This window comes from Mercenaria mercenaria, chromosome 1 (genome assembly GCF_021730395.1).
Source record: "Mercenaria mercenaria strain notata chromosome 1, MADL_Memer_1, whole genome shotgun sequence".
NCBI lineage: Eukaryota > Metazoa > Mollusca > Bivalvia > Venerida > Veneridae > Mercenaria > Mercenaria mercenaria.
The window spans coordinates 66,821,060-66,841,364 of record NC_069361.1 but is presented as its reverse complement, the minus strand read 5'-3'; the positions used below and the strand labels follow the sequence as shown (position 1 = coordinate 66,841,364).

At 34.9% G+C, this 20,305-nt stretch overlaps 1 protein-coding gene across 1 annotated transcript; it reads left to right on the top strand.

Moving 5' to 3' along the window:
* The first annotated feature begins 1,099 nt into the window (after window positions 1–1,099).
* LOC128559514 (AP2/ERF domain-containing protein PFD0985w-like) lies at window positions 1,100–17,409 on the top strand. The gene is made up of 5 exons (XM_053551407.1): window positions 1,100–1,163; window positions 1,437–1,609; window positions 4,898–5,066; window positions 5,946–6,326; window positions 12,601–17,409. Exons 1-5 carry the CDS (start codon window positions 1,100–1,102, stop codon window positions 13,788–13,790), a joined length of 1,977 nt encoding a protein of 658 aa, XP_053407382.1. The 3' UTR covers window positions 13,791–17,409.
* Window positions 17,410–20,305: the final 2,896 nt, after the last annotated feature.

Here is a 20,305-nt window from a genome sequence, read left to right as displayed (position 1 = left end):
CATCTTACTAGTTAGCTTATTTTGAGACCAAGGTTAAGATTGCAGATCATTAGCATCAGAGTCACTACTTCCAAAAATAGAAAAAAAAATGTTTGCAAATAAAGTAGAAAAGAGCCAGTTAGATGTTTTTCTTTATCCAAGGATTTGCCACAATGTCCTGAAAAAAAAACTTATTTCATAGAATTTTCTCATCTGTTGCTTTAATGTTTCATCAGTATGGTAATTTTAGTTACATGTTAAGGAAAGCGGCAATAGATCTTGAAATTGTCTGCACCAGAAGTAACCACTTGTCCAAACTTTGTTTCAGTAGAAAGTGTACTTGTTTTGAGAATGTTTACGAATTAGTAAAGGGCGAGGATCAGTCGCATTTTATTTGCACATTTGTCTGAGTAAAAAGCCTTTAAGTGTGACTTGAACTTGATGTTGGCAAGTGATTTTTTTTCAAGGGTAACCTAAATAATTTTGTTAGAAATTGTTACAGTGGTAACAATAATGAAGCATTGAGTTTCTGCATAAATATCAGGGATTTCATTTATCTTCACTCTGCTAGATTTCTAATATAGACTGGTCTAACATTTAATTTGGGCAGCATTACTTATTTTTCAAAGTGGTGTTTACTGAAAATTTACTGACTGATTAGCGAATAGTGCAGACCGTGATCAGCCAGCTGCACGGATGCAAAGGCAAACTCACTTGCCGCCAGCAGGCTAAGGGTTAAGAGCCTGACCCCCACCACCACCCCAAACCCCACCCCACCCCACCTCTACTTTGCAACTTCCACCTTTTACTTGAAACCATGTCTACATTAATTTTATGTTGGACTTTTCATTGAAAAAGAATTTAGTTTCATGACTTTAGAGAAGTTGCACTGAAATAGCAAAATTCTTGGCCCAGACTTGTCTCTAGCCTGTGACTTCAGAGATGAGTGGCAAACAGTTTATGATTAAGGATTAAGAATTATAATTTTTATACATGTAAGACCACTTAGAGATGATACGACCATTTTAAAAGGGCATCATTTCTTCCTATATACCTACTTATTTGGAAAGTTCTGTCTCAAAAGAAAATATGGGGTTAACTGCTATTGAATCTCAGTGAAATGATACAGGTCATCGGTGATCTACAACTTTTTGAAGAGGAATTTTGGATTTTCCCTGCAAATTGTACGTCTACTTTTGATTTCAATCTTCAGACATTGCCAGTGGTTCAAAACAAACATTATGTATGTCAGGGTTCCTGCAGTAAAAGGGATAATGTATGCCTTAAAAGCAACAGATCTGTGCAAAATTGTGCAGAAATATGTAAATTTTCATTTTGAAAATTTAGGATCTTTTGTTTGGAACATTTTTCAGATACACAAGAGAATAATATTTTTGATCAAATTACAGACCCAGTTCCTTATGTTTGAACATGCACTAAATTATTCTTTCTTGCAGTGTCTGTTGATGAAGAAACAAGTGATAGATGTATGTCTGAGCTGATTGGTTCTCACAAGTCACATGGGGAATCATGTGACATCAGCAGTATATGTGCACATACAATGACAGCCCCAGGGTTGCTGGGATATGGCATCACTCATCAAATTCTGTGGACTATGCTAGCTGATAAGGTATGTTTTCCATGGTGTGGTATATAACATTGATGAAAAAAGCTGTGCTGGCATTATAAAGTTTTATTAGCTTGACTTTTCGAAGAAAAAGTACAGCTATTGAACTTGCCCAAGGGTCGGCGTAGCTGTTTGCTAAAGATTTTGATATAAAGTCAGATATCTCTGTTACTATCAAAGCTATTGACTTGAAACTTAAAATAGTTTAATATTAACTATCCAAGTCTGCAACAGAAGAAGCAATCGCCATAACTCTGATTTGAATTTTGACAGAGTTATGCCCCTTTTTAACTTGGAATTTTTTGGTTAAAGTTTTTGATAAAGTCAAATTTATCAAATATATATTTGACTGAGTTAAGCCCCTTTTACTGGCAAAGCTCTAATTCAGTCAAGCACTGAAAAAAGTCTTACGGACAGCTCTTGTTGTAACCTTATACGCCATATATATAGTATTTTATCAATGTCAGCTGTTTCTTGCATATTTTGTCAATCATGATTGAAGGGCGAACACCATTTTAATTGTTACTCTCCATGAAAAACTGTTTCATGTACAGTACAGATACTTGAAAATTTTCATTTCAGGTACCTCATCCCAAGCATTTAATTGACAGTGATCTCATATTAAAGTGATGCAAAGCACTTTTTTAGCTTGACTTTTTGAAGACAAAGTAGAGCTATTGCACTCACCCCAGCGTTGGTGTCGCCGTCCGCGTTGGGTAAAGTTTTTAATAAAGTCAAATATCTCTTGTTACTATCAAAGCTATTGACATGGAACTTAAAAAAGTTATTTACTATCAAAGTCTCCACCAGGAGATACAATCCCCATAACTCTGATTTGAATTTTGACAGAGTTAGGCCCCTAAGTTTTTAAAAAGTTTTTGCTGGCAAAGCTCTAATTCAGAGTCAAGCACTGAGAAAAGCCGAGTGTGCTGTCTTATGAACAGCTCTTGTTAGCTCGCCTGAGCACAAAGTACTCAGGGTGAGCTGTTGCGATCACTCACCGTCCGTCTTCAGTCCGAGCAAACATTTAAGGTTTAGGAGGTATCTAGTAGTACAGAGAACAAAAAAAAAACAATAGTTTCACTCCATGAAAGGGTTAATGGGCTAGTCGCCTATAAGCTATCAAAAGGAAATAACAACAAAATTGTCCACACTTTTCTACAAGTGGCATCTCCTCTGAAACTGTGTGGTGGAAGTTTATGAAACTTGGTCTGGATGTTCTTTGCAGCACCCTTAAATGCATTTGAGCCGTGTCATGGGAAAACCAACATAGTGGGTTTGCGACCAGCATGGATCCAGACCAGCCTGCACATCCGCACAGTCTGGTCAGGATCCATGCTGTTCGCTAACAGTTTCTCCAATTCCAATAGGCATTAAAAGCGAACAGCATCGATCCTGACCAGACTGTGCGGATGCGCAGGCTGGTCTGGATCCATGCTGGTCGCAAACCCACTATGTTGGTTTTCTCATGGCACGGCTCATTTGGTTTTTATACAATATTCTATAGACCTTTCAAGGCAATAGGAGGGCTGATCAAAAATAATGTAGAATTTGTCTTATCATTAGATTAGAAAAATGAAAGAGGGAAAAAAATGTACTGGTATGTTGAAAAAGTAAAAAAAAGATTAGTAAACAGCAAAACAAAGAAAAAAAATCCATACTATTATTACTATAACTAAGTGGCCAGTTATGGTTGGTTATTTTAATATGTAGTTGAATTGTAGTTGAATTATCTACAGATCTTGATAACTGTTTAATTTTCTATGTGGTATGGTGACAACTAAACATGCACTAAACTTCAATAAACTTGGTTTAAAACATAATTTTCTTTTGCCTTAAACGTTTGAATGATGGCACACTTCAGTGCATGTCTTCTGGATATCTTACTTAGGTAACTTTGGCTTAATTTCAGTTATTTAGTTGACTATCAGTGAGAACACTAGGAGGCAAATTCAAATCTGTAGCCATAGTAATTTAAACGTTTTTTGTGCTTCCCTTATCATTGGAAATGTTGTGAAAAATATATGATCAAATTGCACAAACACTACAAATTACAATAATATATTTTACATCACTGGTGGCTTTTGACAGCAGAAGTCTTGCGTTATTTTTGAACAGTCCTCGTACATTAGCTAATGAACTTAAAGTTCATATTGACATAAGCAGAATATTTTAGTAAAATGTCAGAAAGTTACTAGGCTTCCTTGACCATTCGCTGATGTCTCCAAAAGAAGCTTTCTGAAAGTGCCCTGCAAATTTTGAAATTTGCCAATTGGTAACAAGTACTTATCTCATATTCAGTAGTCAGAAATTACAAATATTTGACTCTGAAATTACTATAGAAGCGAAAATTAACACATTTTTCAGAGCAAGGGGAAGATTTTAGCAATGTTCTCCTCACTCAGATAAACGCAACTTGAAGAAAATCAGGTTATGCAAATGATATAGCTTTCATAGTGCTGGTTGCTAATGCTTGCTTATATGTTTATACTTTATGATATCTCTTTAAAAACAGAAGACACTACCATTCCTATTACACAACACTATAAATAACTGTTAGGCTGGTAAATAGCAGCTTTTCAGCTCACCTTAACTTTGTCTAGGGAGAGCTTTTAGTATAGGTGCATGATCTAGCATCCTTCATACATCATTTTGTGTCCATCTTTCTGCATCAATATTTTTACTTAAACATCTTCTGCTCTGAAAGTACTAGTCAGAATTACTTCAAACTTGCTTTGTAGCATCTCGTTGCAAACTGCTGTCATTTTCTGTTCAGACGGTTCTGGCCTTCAGAGATAAAAAAAGAAAAACCTTTAAAAACTTCTTTCCATGACCAACTAATCAGATCTCTGTAGCATTGTTGGATGGACATCTCTCAATTTCATTCAGATGATTTCAGTTGGCTGTATAAAGAGGCTGCCACAGCTAAAAATAAGAAAACCTGTACACAACTTCTTCTCATGAACCACTTGATGGATTTTCACCAAATTTGGTTTGTAGCGTCCTTGTATTGATCTCTGTCATTTTTTTTTTAATGGATCCACTTTGCCCTTTTTAGGGGTTGCTGGAGGTAAAATTAGGAAAACATTTGATAAACTTCTTTTCCTGAACTTGTTCATGGATCATTACAAGACTTGGCATGTAGAATTCTTGTGTATGGACGTCTCCCAAGTTTGTTCAAATAACTCAGCTTATATCATTTTAGGGGCTGCCAGAGCTAAAAATAGAAAATCTTTCACGAAAAACTTTATGACTTTGTGGATGTAACAGTGAACTGTATCTTTTTGACAGGCTGGTTGTACTGCGAAGCTTCAGGCACGACTTTTTGAACTAGGACGTGGTGACATGACAACTTTGAGACAGGAACTCTGTACCAATAACTACATTCAGTTGAGAGAAACTGTGGCAAAATTTTCTAATGGGATAATTCCGGCAATCCAGGATCTTTTTCTTGAACAAAGTACGTACTTTGGAAACTTATGGTACTTCTTTAAATGCTACCGGTATATCACACTTCTTAATTTCTTGGGAAAATTTATATCACTATAAAGGTTTTACCAAATATATTAGATAAAGAATTTGCATTTCTTCTCGTTTATTTTTTTGTCTTCTTGCTCAAAACTGTTCATCTTGTCACTGTTTGGGAGTGTTTTAACAGGAGAGTTAACATGTATTAACAGAGAGATTCTCGTGCTCATATGCTGTTAAAACACCTTTTTGTATTATGTGCATTACATTGGCAAAGCATAAATGTATTATGGCCCCAAAATGGATAATTTAAAAGGAAGTGATATTTACATGATAAAACAACAAAGATATTCCCTGCTTATTTCATGGAAATTTAATGACGTTGAGAGACAGTGTATTCATTTGATAGTTTTTACGTGCTTTCTGTTAAAATAGCAATAACGCATGTTCATTTTGTAATATAGCATCTTCAGAATCCCTTTGGATACGTTGGTAATCTGCCCTGCCGGACTTGGGCTCCAACCAATCCCTTAGGATTCTGCAGGTGTTGCAACAGAAAAAAACATGCATTATCCCTAAATAAAATTTAGTGGTTTTGGTGTTATTTAGTTAGGCTATGAATTTATGGATTTCAAATTTTGTTTGTTTGTTGGGATTTATTCAACTGTTATTTCCACAAGAATTAGTGCCCAGCAGGTAATAATACTTTTGCAGTTTTTGCCATTTTTGACATTTAGTGCTGGGCTGTACTTAGTAAATGACAGAATTGCAGGATTTATTTACAGATATAGTCTTCACAATAATTTTATAGTTTCCTAAAGATTTATATTCTGTAAACAAATGACTGAATCTTTTATTTTTTGGTTTGCAGTGTTTGTGTGTCCAAGTCTGGGATTTGTCGAGTTTTTAGACTTAGATTTTCTACCACAAATTCTGTCATGGCAGTCAGAAAGTGGTTGCTACGGTAAAATGAAAAGAATGAAGAACAACAAGCCACTAAGATTAGATCCAGAATTAACTGGTGAAATCGGTGAAGATTATGTGGATGAAGAAGAAGAGAAGAACAAAGCAGATATATTTGCACAAGTCAAAGCTGTAGATGTGATAAAAAGTAAAATGAATAGAACAGCAGAAAATTTGAGATTAGAAAGCAAGCTGCATGACAACAGGAAGTTCCAGAAACAAAATGATGCAGTATGGGAAATGTCAGAACACAAAGGGAGAAAACTCTTAGTTGAGAAATCAATGTCAGGTAGGACTGTTTGGTTGATTATGGTTAAATGAACAGTTTCTCAGATATAGCATCAGTCAGTTAACCCAAATTAGTGTTGGATTCTGTATCAGCAAATACTTGATCTCTACATATAATTGACAACTTCCATGCATAATTTAGTGATGGAGAACTAATTCAGTCAAGGTGTCACCGAGAACAATAGGCCTTTCATGAAAATCAAGTTTAAGATTTTTGGTTTTATATAACCGCCTCGGTAGCCTAGTGGTAGAGTGTCCTTTTCGTGTGCGGGAGGTCGTGGGTTCAATTCCTGGCCGCGTCATACCAAAGACGTAAAAAATGGTACTAGTAGCTTCCTCCCTTGGTGCTCAGCATTAAGAGGATAGTGCTAGGACTGGTCAGTCTGGTATCAGTATAATGTGACTGGGTGAGGTATCATGCCACGTGTCTATGGCGTGATATTCCAGTGAGGCAGCACTATAAAGCTGGGCTTTGTGCCCACTGCTACAAGTAGACATTGTCGTTTATATGACTGAAAAATTGTTGAAAAAGACATACCCGAACACACACACACATATATCAAATTAAGAAGTGCATCAGGTTAGTTACTTTACCTTTTCATTTTCATACATTGAGAAAACATTGTGCAAAATAGCAAAAAGTTATTGAAATTGGAATATTTTCTGTCGAGCAGATTTTTGGATAAACTCACATCAGTTAGGAGTATTAAAGGCCCCAAACCCTGTCAAAGCCAGTATGTAGATTTTGATAAGAGAGTAAAAAATATTTGCTAACTAGGGAGATAACAGAAACATTTTAGCAAGAAATAGAATCACATGAAATCCAACAAACATCGTTGTGGTCTAAGATGCTAGAATTTAAGATTTTCTATAAGTATGCTTTCCTCCTCTTCAGAGATGTGTCAATTGTTAAATGTAATTTTAATCAGTTGTAACTGATTACATTTTTTCAAGTAAACAGAAATTATCTGTAATCATGACATCTGATTACATGTAACTGTAATTTAATCATTTACTCTTCAAAAATAGTCTGTAATCATGATTATTTTCTAACGACATTCTGATTTCATCAAATAATGTTCTTCAGCTTATAATACTGTAAAAGCAGAAATTTTCATGAGGGTTTAATTTTCGCTATATTCCTGAGGCCCTACACCACATGAAAATTAATCCTTGCGTTAATATTTACCATAAGTATAGTTCAGATTAAAGTAGGATACCATTTTAACAATTTCGCAAATATTAAACCTCACAAAAATACTCAAAATTTCAAATTCAAAAGAAATTTTGACCCAGCGAAAATATGTGCTTTACAGTAGTAATATCCTGTTTGTAAGGTAAGCAAGCTCTTTCTAGACAAATGTAATATTAGGGTGGTGGACATGTAATGATTTAATAGCGAGCATTTCTGTGTAAATACATATTTTCCTAACCTATTAACCTAAGCAATTTGGTATCCTTTATCTATAACAGAAAATTCTTTTCCCCGGATGAAGCATATGTTCTCTTTGACAATTGTTTAAAGACATTATGTCTGAAATTATCTTCTACCTTTGATTCATGTTGGGAAGTTGGCAATTACTAGCAGAGAACAGGTTAATCGATGTACTACCAGGAAAGCTTGTTAGTTTTAACTACACGCCATTGTGTAATTTAAATACTGTTGTTGAAAAATGGAGCTAAACCAAAAGCAAAGCAAAGTCATAACAAGCGGAGAATGCAGAAATTGTTTATGAAAAATAAGTAATCGAATGGAAAATATGAATCATCATTATTAGTCCCCTACTGGTTGAAAACCAGTTTTGGGGACTATAGGAATGCTCTTTTCCGTCATTCCGTCTTTCCGTCATTCCGTCATTCCGTCATTCTGTCATTCCGTCATTCCGTCCGTCCGCAATTTCGTGTCCGGTCCATAACTCTGTCATCCATGAAGGGATTTTAATATTACTTGGCACAAATGTTCCCCATGATGAGACGACGTGTCATGCGCAAAACCCAGACCCCTAGCTCAAAGGTCAAGGCCACAATAGGAGGTCAAAGGTCAACAGGGCTTTTTTCCTGTCCGGTCCACAACTCTCCCATCCTTGAAGGGATTTTAGTATTACTTGGCACAAATGTTCCCCATGATGAGATGATGTGTCGTGCGTAAATCCCGGACCCCTAGCTCAAAGGTCAAGGTCACAATTGGAGGTCAAAGGTCAACAGGGCTTTTTTCTTGTCCGGTCCATAACTCTCCCATCCATGAAGAGATTTTAATATTACTTGGCACAAATGTTCCCCATGAGGAGACGACGTGTCATGCGCAAAACCTGGACCCCTAGCTTAAAGGTCAAGGTCACAATTGGAGGTCAAAGGTCAACAAGGTTTTTTTCCTGTCCGGTCCATAACTCTCCCATCTATGAAGGGATTTTAATATTACTTGGCACAAATGTACCTCATAATAAGACGATATGTCATGCACAACTTTCAGACCCCTAGCTCAAAGGTCAAGGTCACACTTAGCAGTCAAATGTTAACATAGCATGAACAGGGTCTGTTTCCTGTCCGGTCCATAACTCTGACATTCATTAAGGGATTTTAATATTACTTAGCACAAGTGCTCCCCATGATGAGACGACGTGTCATGCGCAAATCCCGGACCCCTAGCTCAAAGGTCAAGGTCACAATTGGGGGTCAAAGGTCAACAGAGTTTTTTTCCTGTCCCGTCCATTACTCCGCCATCCATGAAGGGATTTTAATATTACTTGGCACAAATGTTTCCCATGATGAGACGACATGTCATGCGCAACACCCAGTACCCTAGCTTAAAGGTCAAGGTCACACTTTGAGATCAAAGGTCAAGAGGATTTTTTTCCTGTCCGGTCTATAACTTTGTCATGCAAAGCAGGATTTAGATGTCAGTTGGCACAAATATTCCCCTGGATGAGACAACATGTCACGCGCAAGAACCAGGTCCCTAGGTCTAAGGTCAAGGTCATATTTAGAAGTCAAAGGTCAAATTCAAGAATGACTTTGTATGGAACATTTCTTCTTCATGCATGGAGGGATTTTGATGTAACTTGGACCAAATGTTCACCACCATGAGGCACCCTTGTTTTTAGAATTACATCCCTTTGTTGTTACTATAAATAGATTTTATTGTAACTTTTTTATTACTGGCAGTAGAGAAAAATCGAGACCACTTTTCTGTGGTACAGCATGCATGTTACATCCAATTTTTAGGTGTATTTTGACCTATCTCTACCTGGTAAAGAGTTTCTTGTGGACTTATATTATTAATTTTTTTTTTTTTTTTTTTTTTAAAGATTAATTTCCCTTTGTTGTTACTATAAATAACTTACATGATAACATTTTTATAATCAGCCAAAAAAATTCAATATGAAAACAACTGTGGGTTTTTATATATGCACATTTTAATCCAAGTGTGTTGTTATAATGTTATAACATATTGTATATGTAGTACAATATTGTTTATACATCATTGACAGATATCAGTTCATTATGTTATACTGCAGTAGAAAAAATTAGGTGCCTTCCAGTAGGGGACTTTGTATTGCATGGCAATACTTCATTCACTTGTTTTATTTGAAATCCTTGTATCAGAGTATTTTAAGAAATGTGACCAAATAGTCCGAAAAGGATTAATTTTGATAATGGCTTTGGGTTAGTTATTTTATCCAAATGCTATTTTTCTTATGAAAGCAGTTAAAATGGGATCATACAATTCAAAAAAAATATTCTTGTATATGATATTACTACTGTGTTACATTGTTTTTTCATGCCTTAGAAGGGAGGCATATAGAAATAGTTAAGTTGACCATTAGTGTGAAACAATTGGTTTCTCAGCTGACACTTTCTAAACAACTCAGTGGTCCATCATTCCACTGAAGCTTTGTACAAATGTTCAACATCTTGAGAAGATGTCCTCCAAGGTCAAGGTCACAGACTAGAATACTCAACTTTCTGGGCATTTGTCACTTACTAATGATACCTATACAAAATTATTTTGGTATTTAATAAATTTTGTGATATTTCGATAAAATTAATTATGAACATGCAGACAAAATTTTAAGATGTTTTTTTTTTTGTTTTTACAATAAAATGTCTAAAACATGATTAATTAGTACATCTCTTTCCTAGATATGACTGAAATTTGTGAGCTTGTTCTTTACCAACTATTCCAAATGTCAACTCTTGATGGATGAAAAATGTAAGCTTAAACATGTTTTAAATGCTGATTTGTACAATGGAATCTGTAATGATGCTATTAAATCAGTGTCAAAACATATCGTTGAGGGTTATTTATAGCCCACAGAAAGGACAAGCAACATAAAAAAATGATTTAATGAATAAGTAAAGTACAAAAAGGTGTAAGATACATGTACATATTTAGATACACATTTAAAAATAAGAAAGAAGTTAATACATGTTGTTTCATGTATTATTTTTAGCTCACCTGAGCATGAGGTGCTCATGGTGAGCTATTTTGATCATGCTGTGTCCATCGTCCATTGTGCATCCGTCCGTCAGTCCGTCGTCAACATTTGTGCTTAAATGACATCTCCTCCAAAACCAATGAATGGATTTTGATGAAACTTGGCCTGGATGTTCCTTGGGTGGTCCTCTACCAAAATTATTCAAACAGTTCGCTTGGTTGCACATAGGGGCCACCAGAGCTAAAAGTAGAAAAATCTTCCAATGACATCTCCTTCTAAACTGCTGGTCTGATTTTTTAAATGATTTCACACAAATGGACCTTATGTAATCCTCTACCAAGATTGTTCAAGTTATACACACTTGTCAAAAAGCATGGCTGCCAGTGGGCATGGTCACTTTTCCCTATAATTATGTATATAGTGGAAACTTTAAAAATCTTTTTGTGTGAAACTGCTGGCCCACTTTTTAAAAATAATTTTATACAAATGGTCTTGGTGTGACCCTCTACCAAGATTGTTCAAATTATTCCACTTCATCAAAAAACATGCCACCAGGGGGGCGTGGTCACTTTTCCCTGTGTATGTATATAGTAGAAACTTTAAAAAATTTCTTGTATGAAACTGTTGGCCAGGTTTTAAAAAAAAATCCACACAAATGGTCCTTGTGTGACTTTCTACAAAGATTGTTGATATTATTCCAATTTGTAAAAAAACATGGCCACCAGAGGGTGTGGTCACTTTTCATTGACAATTCTTTAAACAACATCTCCTCCAAAACCACTGAATGGATTTTGATGCAACTTTACACAATTGATCTCTGGGTGGCTCTCTTTCAAAGTTGTTCAAATGGTTCCAGTTCATTGAACATATGGGTCACTTTGGTTAAAAATAGGTTTTCAACTATCAGACTTTAATAATCTTCTCTGAAGCCATAACAGCTAGAGCCTTGATATTTAACTTGTGATATAAGGGTTTGACTCTCTACCATAATAGTTCAAAATAAGGTTAAAAATGGCCACACCCCAGTGTGAAATGTACTTACTATTGGCTTATATATAAGAAACATTGAAAATCTTCTCTTAATCCATAATTGCTAGAGCCTTGATATTTGGCATGAGATATCAGGGTTTTTCTGTCTACCATAATTGTTCAAATTATGGCCCTAGGTTCAAAAATGTGTGTGACATGTATATAATATAGGCTTATATAAAAGAAACTTTGAATATCTTCTTCTCTGAATCCAAAATCGCTAGAACCTTGATATCTATATTAACCTAACTTTGTATTTGCACCATTACATTATACAAACACACTTGAAGCCTTGTAAACAGGTGAGCGCTTTAGGGTCAATGACCCTCTTGTTTCTGCATAATCTTAGATTTGTTCCTTTGACATCAAGGCTCCTTAAAATGTGTTTAAATATACCAGTTCAGATGTTCCATGCAACTAAATTTTACCTTCTGTATAATACAGTTAAACCAGTACTGAAAAGATCACCTGTAAATGGTGACTTACTGTATATTAAGACATTCTTTTCTAATCTGATTGAAACATTTGCAATTTATTTTAACATGTGAATAAAGACCACCATTTTTTGGCTGTCAGAAGTGTGGTCTGGCCGTATTTCTTAAGTTTTGGTAAGAATACCAACAATCTTTGCTGATATCATAAAAGCAGTTTATAGTGACATGATATAAGTTTTGATTCATTTAGATTTAGTATTTATAGTTATAAAATGATAAAAACAACATCATTAATCATGCTGCATACTAAATTGAAAATGAAACATTGGCAGAAAAAATAACAATACATGTTTTCATTGTTTTGTTTTTTTTCCAGGCGGATGTCTTGCCCATAAAACAGCAGTTGCTAGTGGTGCTCTGATCATGTACTTAAGGTATTTGTGTGAGCCTGATGCTAACAAGCTATTTTCGGTAAAACGTAAATTACGCTCTGCCGAACCACTCCTGGACAGAGGTAAAATTGTTAACATTCCTCAACAAGTTAATCCTGCTCAGAATAATGGTTCAGCTATTGGTGGTGGTGCTATATATCAGAAAAATATCCTTGCCAACAGACACGATCTTAATGGTGATGGTGGTGGAGGGATAGAAAAGCTGAAAATGAACTTGAATAGGGAAAATGAACTTGTAAATCCTTTAGATCGACTTGATAAATTTCATAAAACTTTTGAGGAATTTAAGAATACGTCAAATGCAAAAATTGAGTTAAATGGAAAAGAGTCTATACAAGAATTAAATATAATTAATAAGGCAGGTGCAATAAAACCAATAGAAGATAAGCTAGTCATAAATGATAAACTTGATGCTAATAAAGATGATGAAAATTATGATTATAAATATGATGATAATAACGAAAATGATGATGAGGATGAGGAGGAGGATGAGGACGAAGATGAAGATGAAGAGTATCCCGATTATGATAAACGAGACGATGGTGAAATTGATCGAAATTTGAATCAGTATTATGACAAAGATCAAAATGGTGAGTTAAAACCTATGGATGATAATGATAATAACCCTGATAATGATAATGATGATGATGATGATGATTATAATGCAGATGATGGTTATAATGATGGTTATGACGATAATGATCAAGAAAACGTACATCCACACATTAACGCTCGCAATATTGGGCATGGCAAGAGTAGAGACTATGATAAAGAGGGATTTGATGACGACGATGATAGGTTGAAAATTGTGAAAGATTATGATGACGATGAAGAAGATGGTGATGATTACGAGTATGATGATAAAAATGACATGATTGAACAGAGACAAGAAGAAGAGACAAAAAACGAATTTATTCTTGGTAAACCTGAGAAAAAGGTTATAGACTCTCGCCGACCAGTTATGGCAGGCGAACACATATCAGAACAATCCATGTTATCAACAACGACGTTTGTAATTTTCATTATATCATTAGTTATTTTAGTTGTTTTATATCGATTTATTCGAAAAAGACGAATTAGGTTGAGGATGGGGCATAAATACTTTCATGTTTGAATTTACTGTGATATAGCAATACAAAAAGATGCCATTTTGTGAATAATGCCATATGCGTATGTAAGTGCTAAATGTTATACGTGACAACTTATTTGTTAAGTGCATTAAAGGGGCATACCTGCAGATTTATGTCAGATTTTAAAAATACTTCCATTTGTTAATCTTTATGAGTAATGCAAAGTAATTCAGTGAGTACTCTACAGTATTTATTAATAAATACTTAATAAAGGTTTGGTTTCTAATCAGTAAATGTAGAAAAGCTGTCTACGTCATTAGTTGCATACTAAATCAAAGCCTTGAAATGTCTGATGGTTGCGGGTTTTTGGTAGATTTAATTTCTGTTAAAATGCTAGTCTATGCATATACATGAATGACTGAGAAATGAATACAAATTTAATGTGCCTCATATCTAAGATGAACTCTGCCTGACCCAGCTTGTGATGTAACCATGGGCTGGAATACCTTATCATGGATAGATTTTATATAATCTAAATGGTCAGTGCGTGTGGATACAGGTTGAATAAGAACTGCTAGTTCATTGAAAATTCATCCGCATTGTTCATGAATGGGACTATTTTGTGTAGCACATCCTTTGGATGTGATTCGGAATCAAATAAAGATGATATGATTGTCAGAAATACACTTTAATTTTGGTAGCGGGATAAACCCGCAACCAAAAAATAATTGATGTAAGATTGACAAAATTTAATTCAGTATCATTTTCATGAAGTATAAATTGCACCAAGTTGTGATATTTAATATTCTTAAAGATATTGCTGTTGTTGTTGTTTTTGTTTTTATTTCTTTTTTTTCTTTTTTTCAATTTATTTTGGGATGTACAACTAGAGGTATGCCCCTTTAAAAAGCGATTAAGGATGTTTGTCACTTTAAATTTTGAATATTTTTTACATTGTTGAGAGTCAGTTTTGAACATTTAGTTAGAATGAGGAAGTTGTTATATTTAGCCTCTAATGTTAAGGTTGGGTGAAAATTTTTAAATGAATTAACTTTAAGGAAGGCTGGAAGAGCCATTCAAAAACATTTTTTCATTGTCTTGTTAATCAGATATCTTTTGTTGATTTTTTAAAATGATTGTTTCTAAGGATATGCAGGAAATGATTATTATTGGTCGTTCTTTAGATCAGATGTTTAAAATAGTATTTGAAGATGTAAGATAAAAGTATATCCTGGTTGTTTTTACAGACAAACCTGAGCTAAAGGTCACCTGTGAACAAAAACCTCCTGATTCCAAGATCTTTTAGTTTTATATAAGAATTAAAAATTTGCAGTGCACTGTGAAATCAGCAATTTTTGTTTGGGATAAATCTTTGTGGATTCACGGTTCCATCAGTGGTTGAAATTAAACCCCCAGTGAACAAAGTATTAATAAAATTAAACCAGTACTATTGATTTTATGTTAACCCTTACCCTGCTAAATTTCTGTAATGAACTTGTCCATCTTTCAATATGGACATTACCATTAATTGTTAAAAGGGGTAATTACCAAAAATATACTGACTGAATGGCGAACAGTGCAGATCATTATCAGACTGCACAGATATGCAGACTGATCATGATCTACACTGGTCCCAATGGAAGAATCAATTGTGTCCAGCATGATAAGGATTAAGAATACGAAATCCAGGGAAAATATCAGTTTTTGTCATAAATGATGAAATTTCATGCCATGGAAATTGAATTATTTCAGTGTATTTTTAACCTGTGAAAGAAAACCACCTTCACATGAAAAACCACTTCTCTGCTCTCTCAATAGTACATGTATACACTTACTGACCAGCAAGCCATTCAGTAAGTGTTTTATTACATGACATCATCAGAAATAAATTTTCGTACTTTTTTTTCTTTCAAGTTTTTACTTAAGCCTAGCAAAATGTAGTGTTGAACTATAGACTGGTCAATAGCACAAACTACAGACCAGTGATTTATATAAGGACTAAGGAGTCCTGTAAAAATGGTCTTTATTTACAGGTTTGACTGTAATTTTAGGTATTGCATAATATGTACAAAAATGCAGTTTTTTGCTTTTATTTTTAGCTCATCTGATTTTTTGAAAAAAAATGATGAGTTATTTTCATCACTTGAGCGGTTGTCGGCGTCGGCGTCGGCGTTGCCTGGTTAAGTTTTATGTTTAGGTCAGCTTTTCTCCTAAACTATCAAAGCTATTGCTTTGAAACTTAGAATACTTGTTCACCATCATAAGCTGACCCTGTATAGCAAGAAACATAACTCCATCTTGCTTTTTGCAAGATTTATGGCCCCTTTTGTACTTAGAAAATATCAGATTTCTTGGTTAAGTTTTATGTTTAGGTCAACTTTTCTCCTAAACTATCAAAGCTATTGCTTTGAAACTTGGAATACTTGTTCACCATCATAAGCAGACCCTGTACATCAAGAAACATAACTCCATCTTGCTTTTTGCAAGAATTATTGCCCCTTTTGGACTTAGAAAATCAGTTTTCTTGGTTAAGTTTTATGTTTAGGTCAGCTTTTATCCTAAACTATCAAAGCTATTGCTTTAAAACTTGCAACACTTGTTCACCATCATAAGCTGACCCTGTACAGCAAGAAATATAACTCCATCCTGCTTTTTGCAAGATTTATGGCCCCTTTTGGACTTAGAAAATATCAGATTTCTTGGTTAAGTTTTATGTTTAGGTCAACTTTTTCTCTTAAACTTCAAAGCTATTGCTTTGAAACTTGCAACACTTGTTCACCATCATAAGCTGACCCTGTACAGCAAGCAACATAACTCCATCCTGCTTTTTGCAATAATTATTGCCCCTTTTGGACTTAGAAAATCATTTTCTTGGTTGAGTATTATGTTTAAGGCAACTTTTCTCATAAACTATCAAAGCTATTGCTTTAAAACTTGCAACAGTTTTTCACCATCATAAGTGGACACTGTACATCAAGAAACATAACTCTATCCTGCTTTTTGCAAGAATGATGGCCCTTTTTAGACTTAGAAAATCATGGGTAGGACAATATTTCTATTATACAAAAAAAATCAGATGAGCGTCAGCACCCGCAAGGCGGTGCTCTTGTTTTACACTTTGGTAACCTTGAACGAGACTTTAGTAACCTTGAACGAGAGTGCCTCTAGCTTTATGTCAGATTTTGCAGAATATAGAAAGAAATTGCATTGCTAGTGAACAAACAATCATCAGTTTAGTTACGACAGTATTTTTAGCTCACCTGTCACAAAGTGACAAGGTGAGCTTTTGTGATCGCGCGGTGTCCGTCGTCCGTCGTCCGTCCGTGCGTCCGTCCGTGCGTGCGTCCGTAAACTTTTGCTTGTGACCACTCTAGAGGTCACATTTTTCATGGGATCTTTATGAAAGTTGGTCAGAATGTTCATCTTGATGATATCTAGGTCAAGTTCGAAACTGGGTCACGTGCCATCAAAAACTAGGTCAGTAGGTCTAAAAATAGAAAAACCTTGTGACCTCTCTAGAGGCCATATATTTCAAAAGATCTTCATGAAAATTGGTTAGAATGTTCACCTTGATGATATCTAGGTCAAGTTCGAAACTGGGTCACGTGGGGTCAAACACTAGGTCAGTAGGTCTAAAAATAGAAAAACCTTGTGACCTCTCTAGAGGCCATATTTTTCATGAGAATCTTCATGAATATTGGTCAGAATGTTCACCTTGATGATATCTAGGTCAAGTTCGAAACTGGGTCACGTAGGGTCAAAAACTAGGTCATAAGGTCTAAAAATAGAAAAACCTTGTGACCTCTCTAGAGGCCATATTTCTCAATGCATCTTCATGAAAATTGGTCAGAATGTTCATCTTGATGATATCTAGGTCAAGTTCGAAACTGGGTCACGTGGGGTTAAAAACTAGGTCAGTAGATCTAAAAATAGACAAAACCTTGTGACCTCTCTAGAGGCCATATTTTTCATGAGATCTTCATGAATATTGGTCAGAATGTTCACCTTGATGATATCTAGGTCAAGTTCGAAACTGGGTCATGTGGGGTCAAAAACTAGGTCAGTAGATCTAAAAATAGAAAAACCTTGTTACCTCTCTAGTGGCCATATTTCTCAATGGATCTTCATGAAAATTAGTCAGAATGTTCACCTTGATGATATCTAGGTCAGGTTCGAAACTGGGTCATGTGCGGTCAAAAACTAGGTCAGTAGGTCTAAAAATAGGAAAACCTTGTGACCTCTCTAGAGGCGATATTTTTCAATGGATCTTCATGAAAATTGGTCAGAATGTTTACCTTGAAGATATCTAGGTCAAGTTCGAAACTGGGTCACGTGGGGTTAAAAACTAGGTCAGTAGATGTAAAAATAGAAAAACCTTGTGACCTCTCTAGAGGCCATATTTTTCATGAGATCTTCATGAATATTGGTCAGAATGTTCACCTTGATGATATCTAGGTCAAGTTCGAAACTGGGTCACGTAGGGTCAAAAACTAGGTCATAAGGTCTAAAAATAGAAAAACCTTGTGACCTCTCTAGAAGCCATATTTATCAATGCATCTTCATGAAAATTGGTCAGAATGTTCATCTTGATGATATCTAGGTCAAGTTCGAAACTGGGTCACGTGGGGTTAAAAACTAGGTCAGTAGATCTAAAAATAGAAAAACCTTGTGACCTCTCTAGAGGCCATATTTTTCATGAGATCTTCATGAATATTGGTCAGAATGTTCACCTTGATGATATCTAGGTCAAGTTCGAAACTGGGTCATGTGGGGTCAAAAACTAGGTCAGTAGATCTAAAAATAGAAAAACCTTGTTACCTCTCTAGTGGCCATATTTCTCAATGGATCTTCATGAAAATTAGTCAGAATATTCACCTTGATGATATCTAGGTCAGGTTCGAAACTGGGTCATGTGCGGTCAAAAACTAGGTCAGTAGGTCTAAAAATAGGAAAACCTTGTGACCTCTCTAGAGGCGATATTTTTCAATGGATTTTCATGAAAATTGGTCAGAATGTTTACCTTGAAGATATCTAGGTCAAGTTCGAAACTGGGTCACGTGGGGTTAAAAACTAGGTCAGTAGATCTAAAAATAGAAAAACCTTGTGACCTCTCTAGAGGCCATATTTTTCATGAGATCTTCATGAATATTGGTCAGAATGTTCATCTTGATGATATCTAGGTCAAGTTCGAAACTGGGTCACGTGGGGTCAAAAACTAGGTCAGTAGGTCTAAAAATAGAAAAACCTTGTGACCTCTCTAAGGCCATATTTCTCAATGCATCTTCATGAAAATTGGTGAGAATGTTCAGCTTGATGATATCTAGGTCAGGTTCGTAATTGGGTCATGTGCGGTCAAAAACTAGGTCAGTAGGTCGAAAAATAGAAAAACCTTGTGACCTCTCTAGAGGCCATATTTTTCACGAGATCTTCATGAAAATTGGTGAGAATGTTCACCTTGATGATATCTAGGTCAAGTTTAAAAGTGGGTCACGTGCCTTCAAAAACTAGGTCATTAGGTTGAATAATAGAAAAACCTTGTGACCTCTCTAGAGGCCATATTTTTCAATGGATCTTCATGAAAATTGGTCAGAATTTTTTATCTTGATGATATCTAGGTCACATGTGCTCAAAAACTAGGTCACTATGTCAAATAATAGAAATAACGATGTCATACTCAGTTGAACACTGGGTCATGTGGAGATAGGTGAGCGATTCAGGACCATCATGGTCCTCTTGTTCTATAAAACCCTCATGATTATATCAGACTATGAACATATCGACTTGATTTATATTTAGTGCTATTTTTGTATTTTTTAAAGCAGTTATTTGTATTTTTCTTAATGATTTTGTGATGTACATCTGGAGGCATTCTCGTACGTACAAATATTGGCGCATAATATCTAAAAAAAAAAAAATTAAACGCTTAGCATTGCCTGGATTGGTTTTGTATGACAGTATGGTTGATTGTTTTTAAATTATTCATTTGGTACAAAAAATAACAACATTAAATCATAAAGCTGATTGTTTAATAAAACATGAAATTTTTGTTAAAAGAATATTAAATTTGCTCAGAATATTTCATCTTTGGGGGGTATTTATAAGTAATGATGTTGAAATAGCACAGAGAAATTTTGAAAGACTGATTTAACCATTTTTTTTTTTTAAATTTGACAATGTCACATTATTTGTTAAAAAATATTCTGCTGTTTCTGGAAAACTACATTTCTTCTTCAGTCATTTGCTTAAATTATATTTTAACTGTTCTATAAATTGTTTTTGTTTTACACATTATTCCACACAAAAGAGATTTACCATTTCTCTCAAATTTGATTTTACCTCCTGTGGTTCACTCAAATTATTGGGAAGCATGACCAGAAAGATTTTCGAGTGTTTATTTTTTTTTTTCAAGAATATAAACTCAGTATTTATGTATAAAAAGAAGAAATTTTTACTTAAATTTGCACCGATTTGGCGTAAATGAATCGCATATATGAATAATGTACTGAAAATTTATAAATTTAAATGTTAATTCATACTTTTTTTAGCAGATGTTACATGT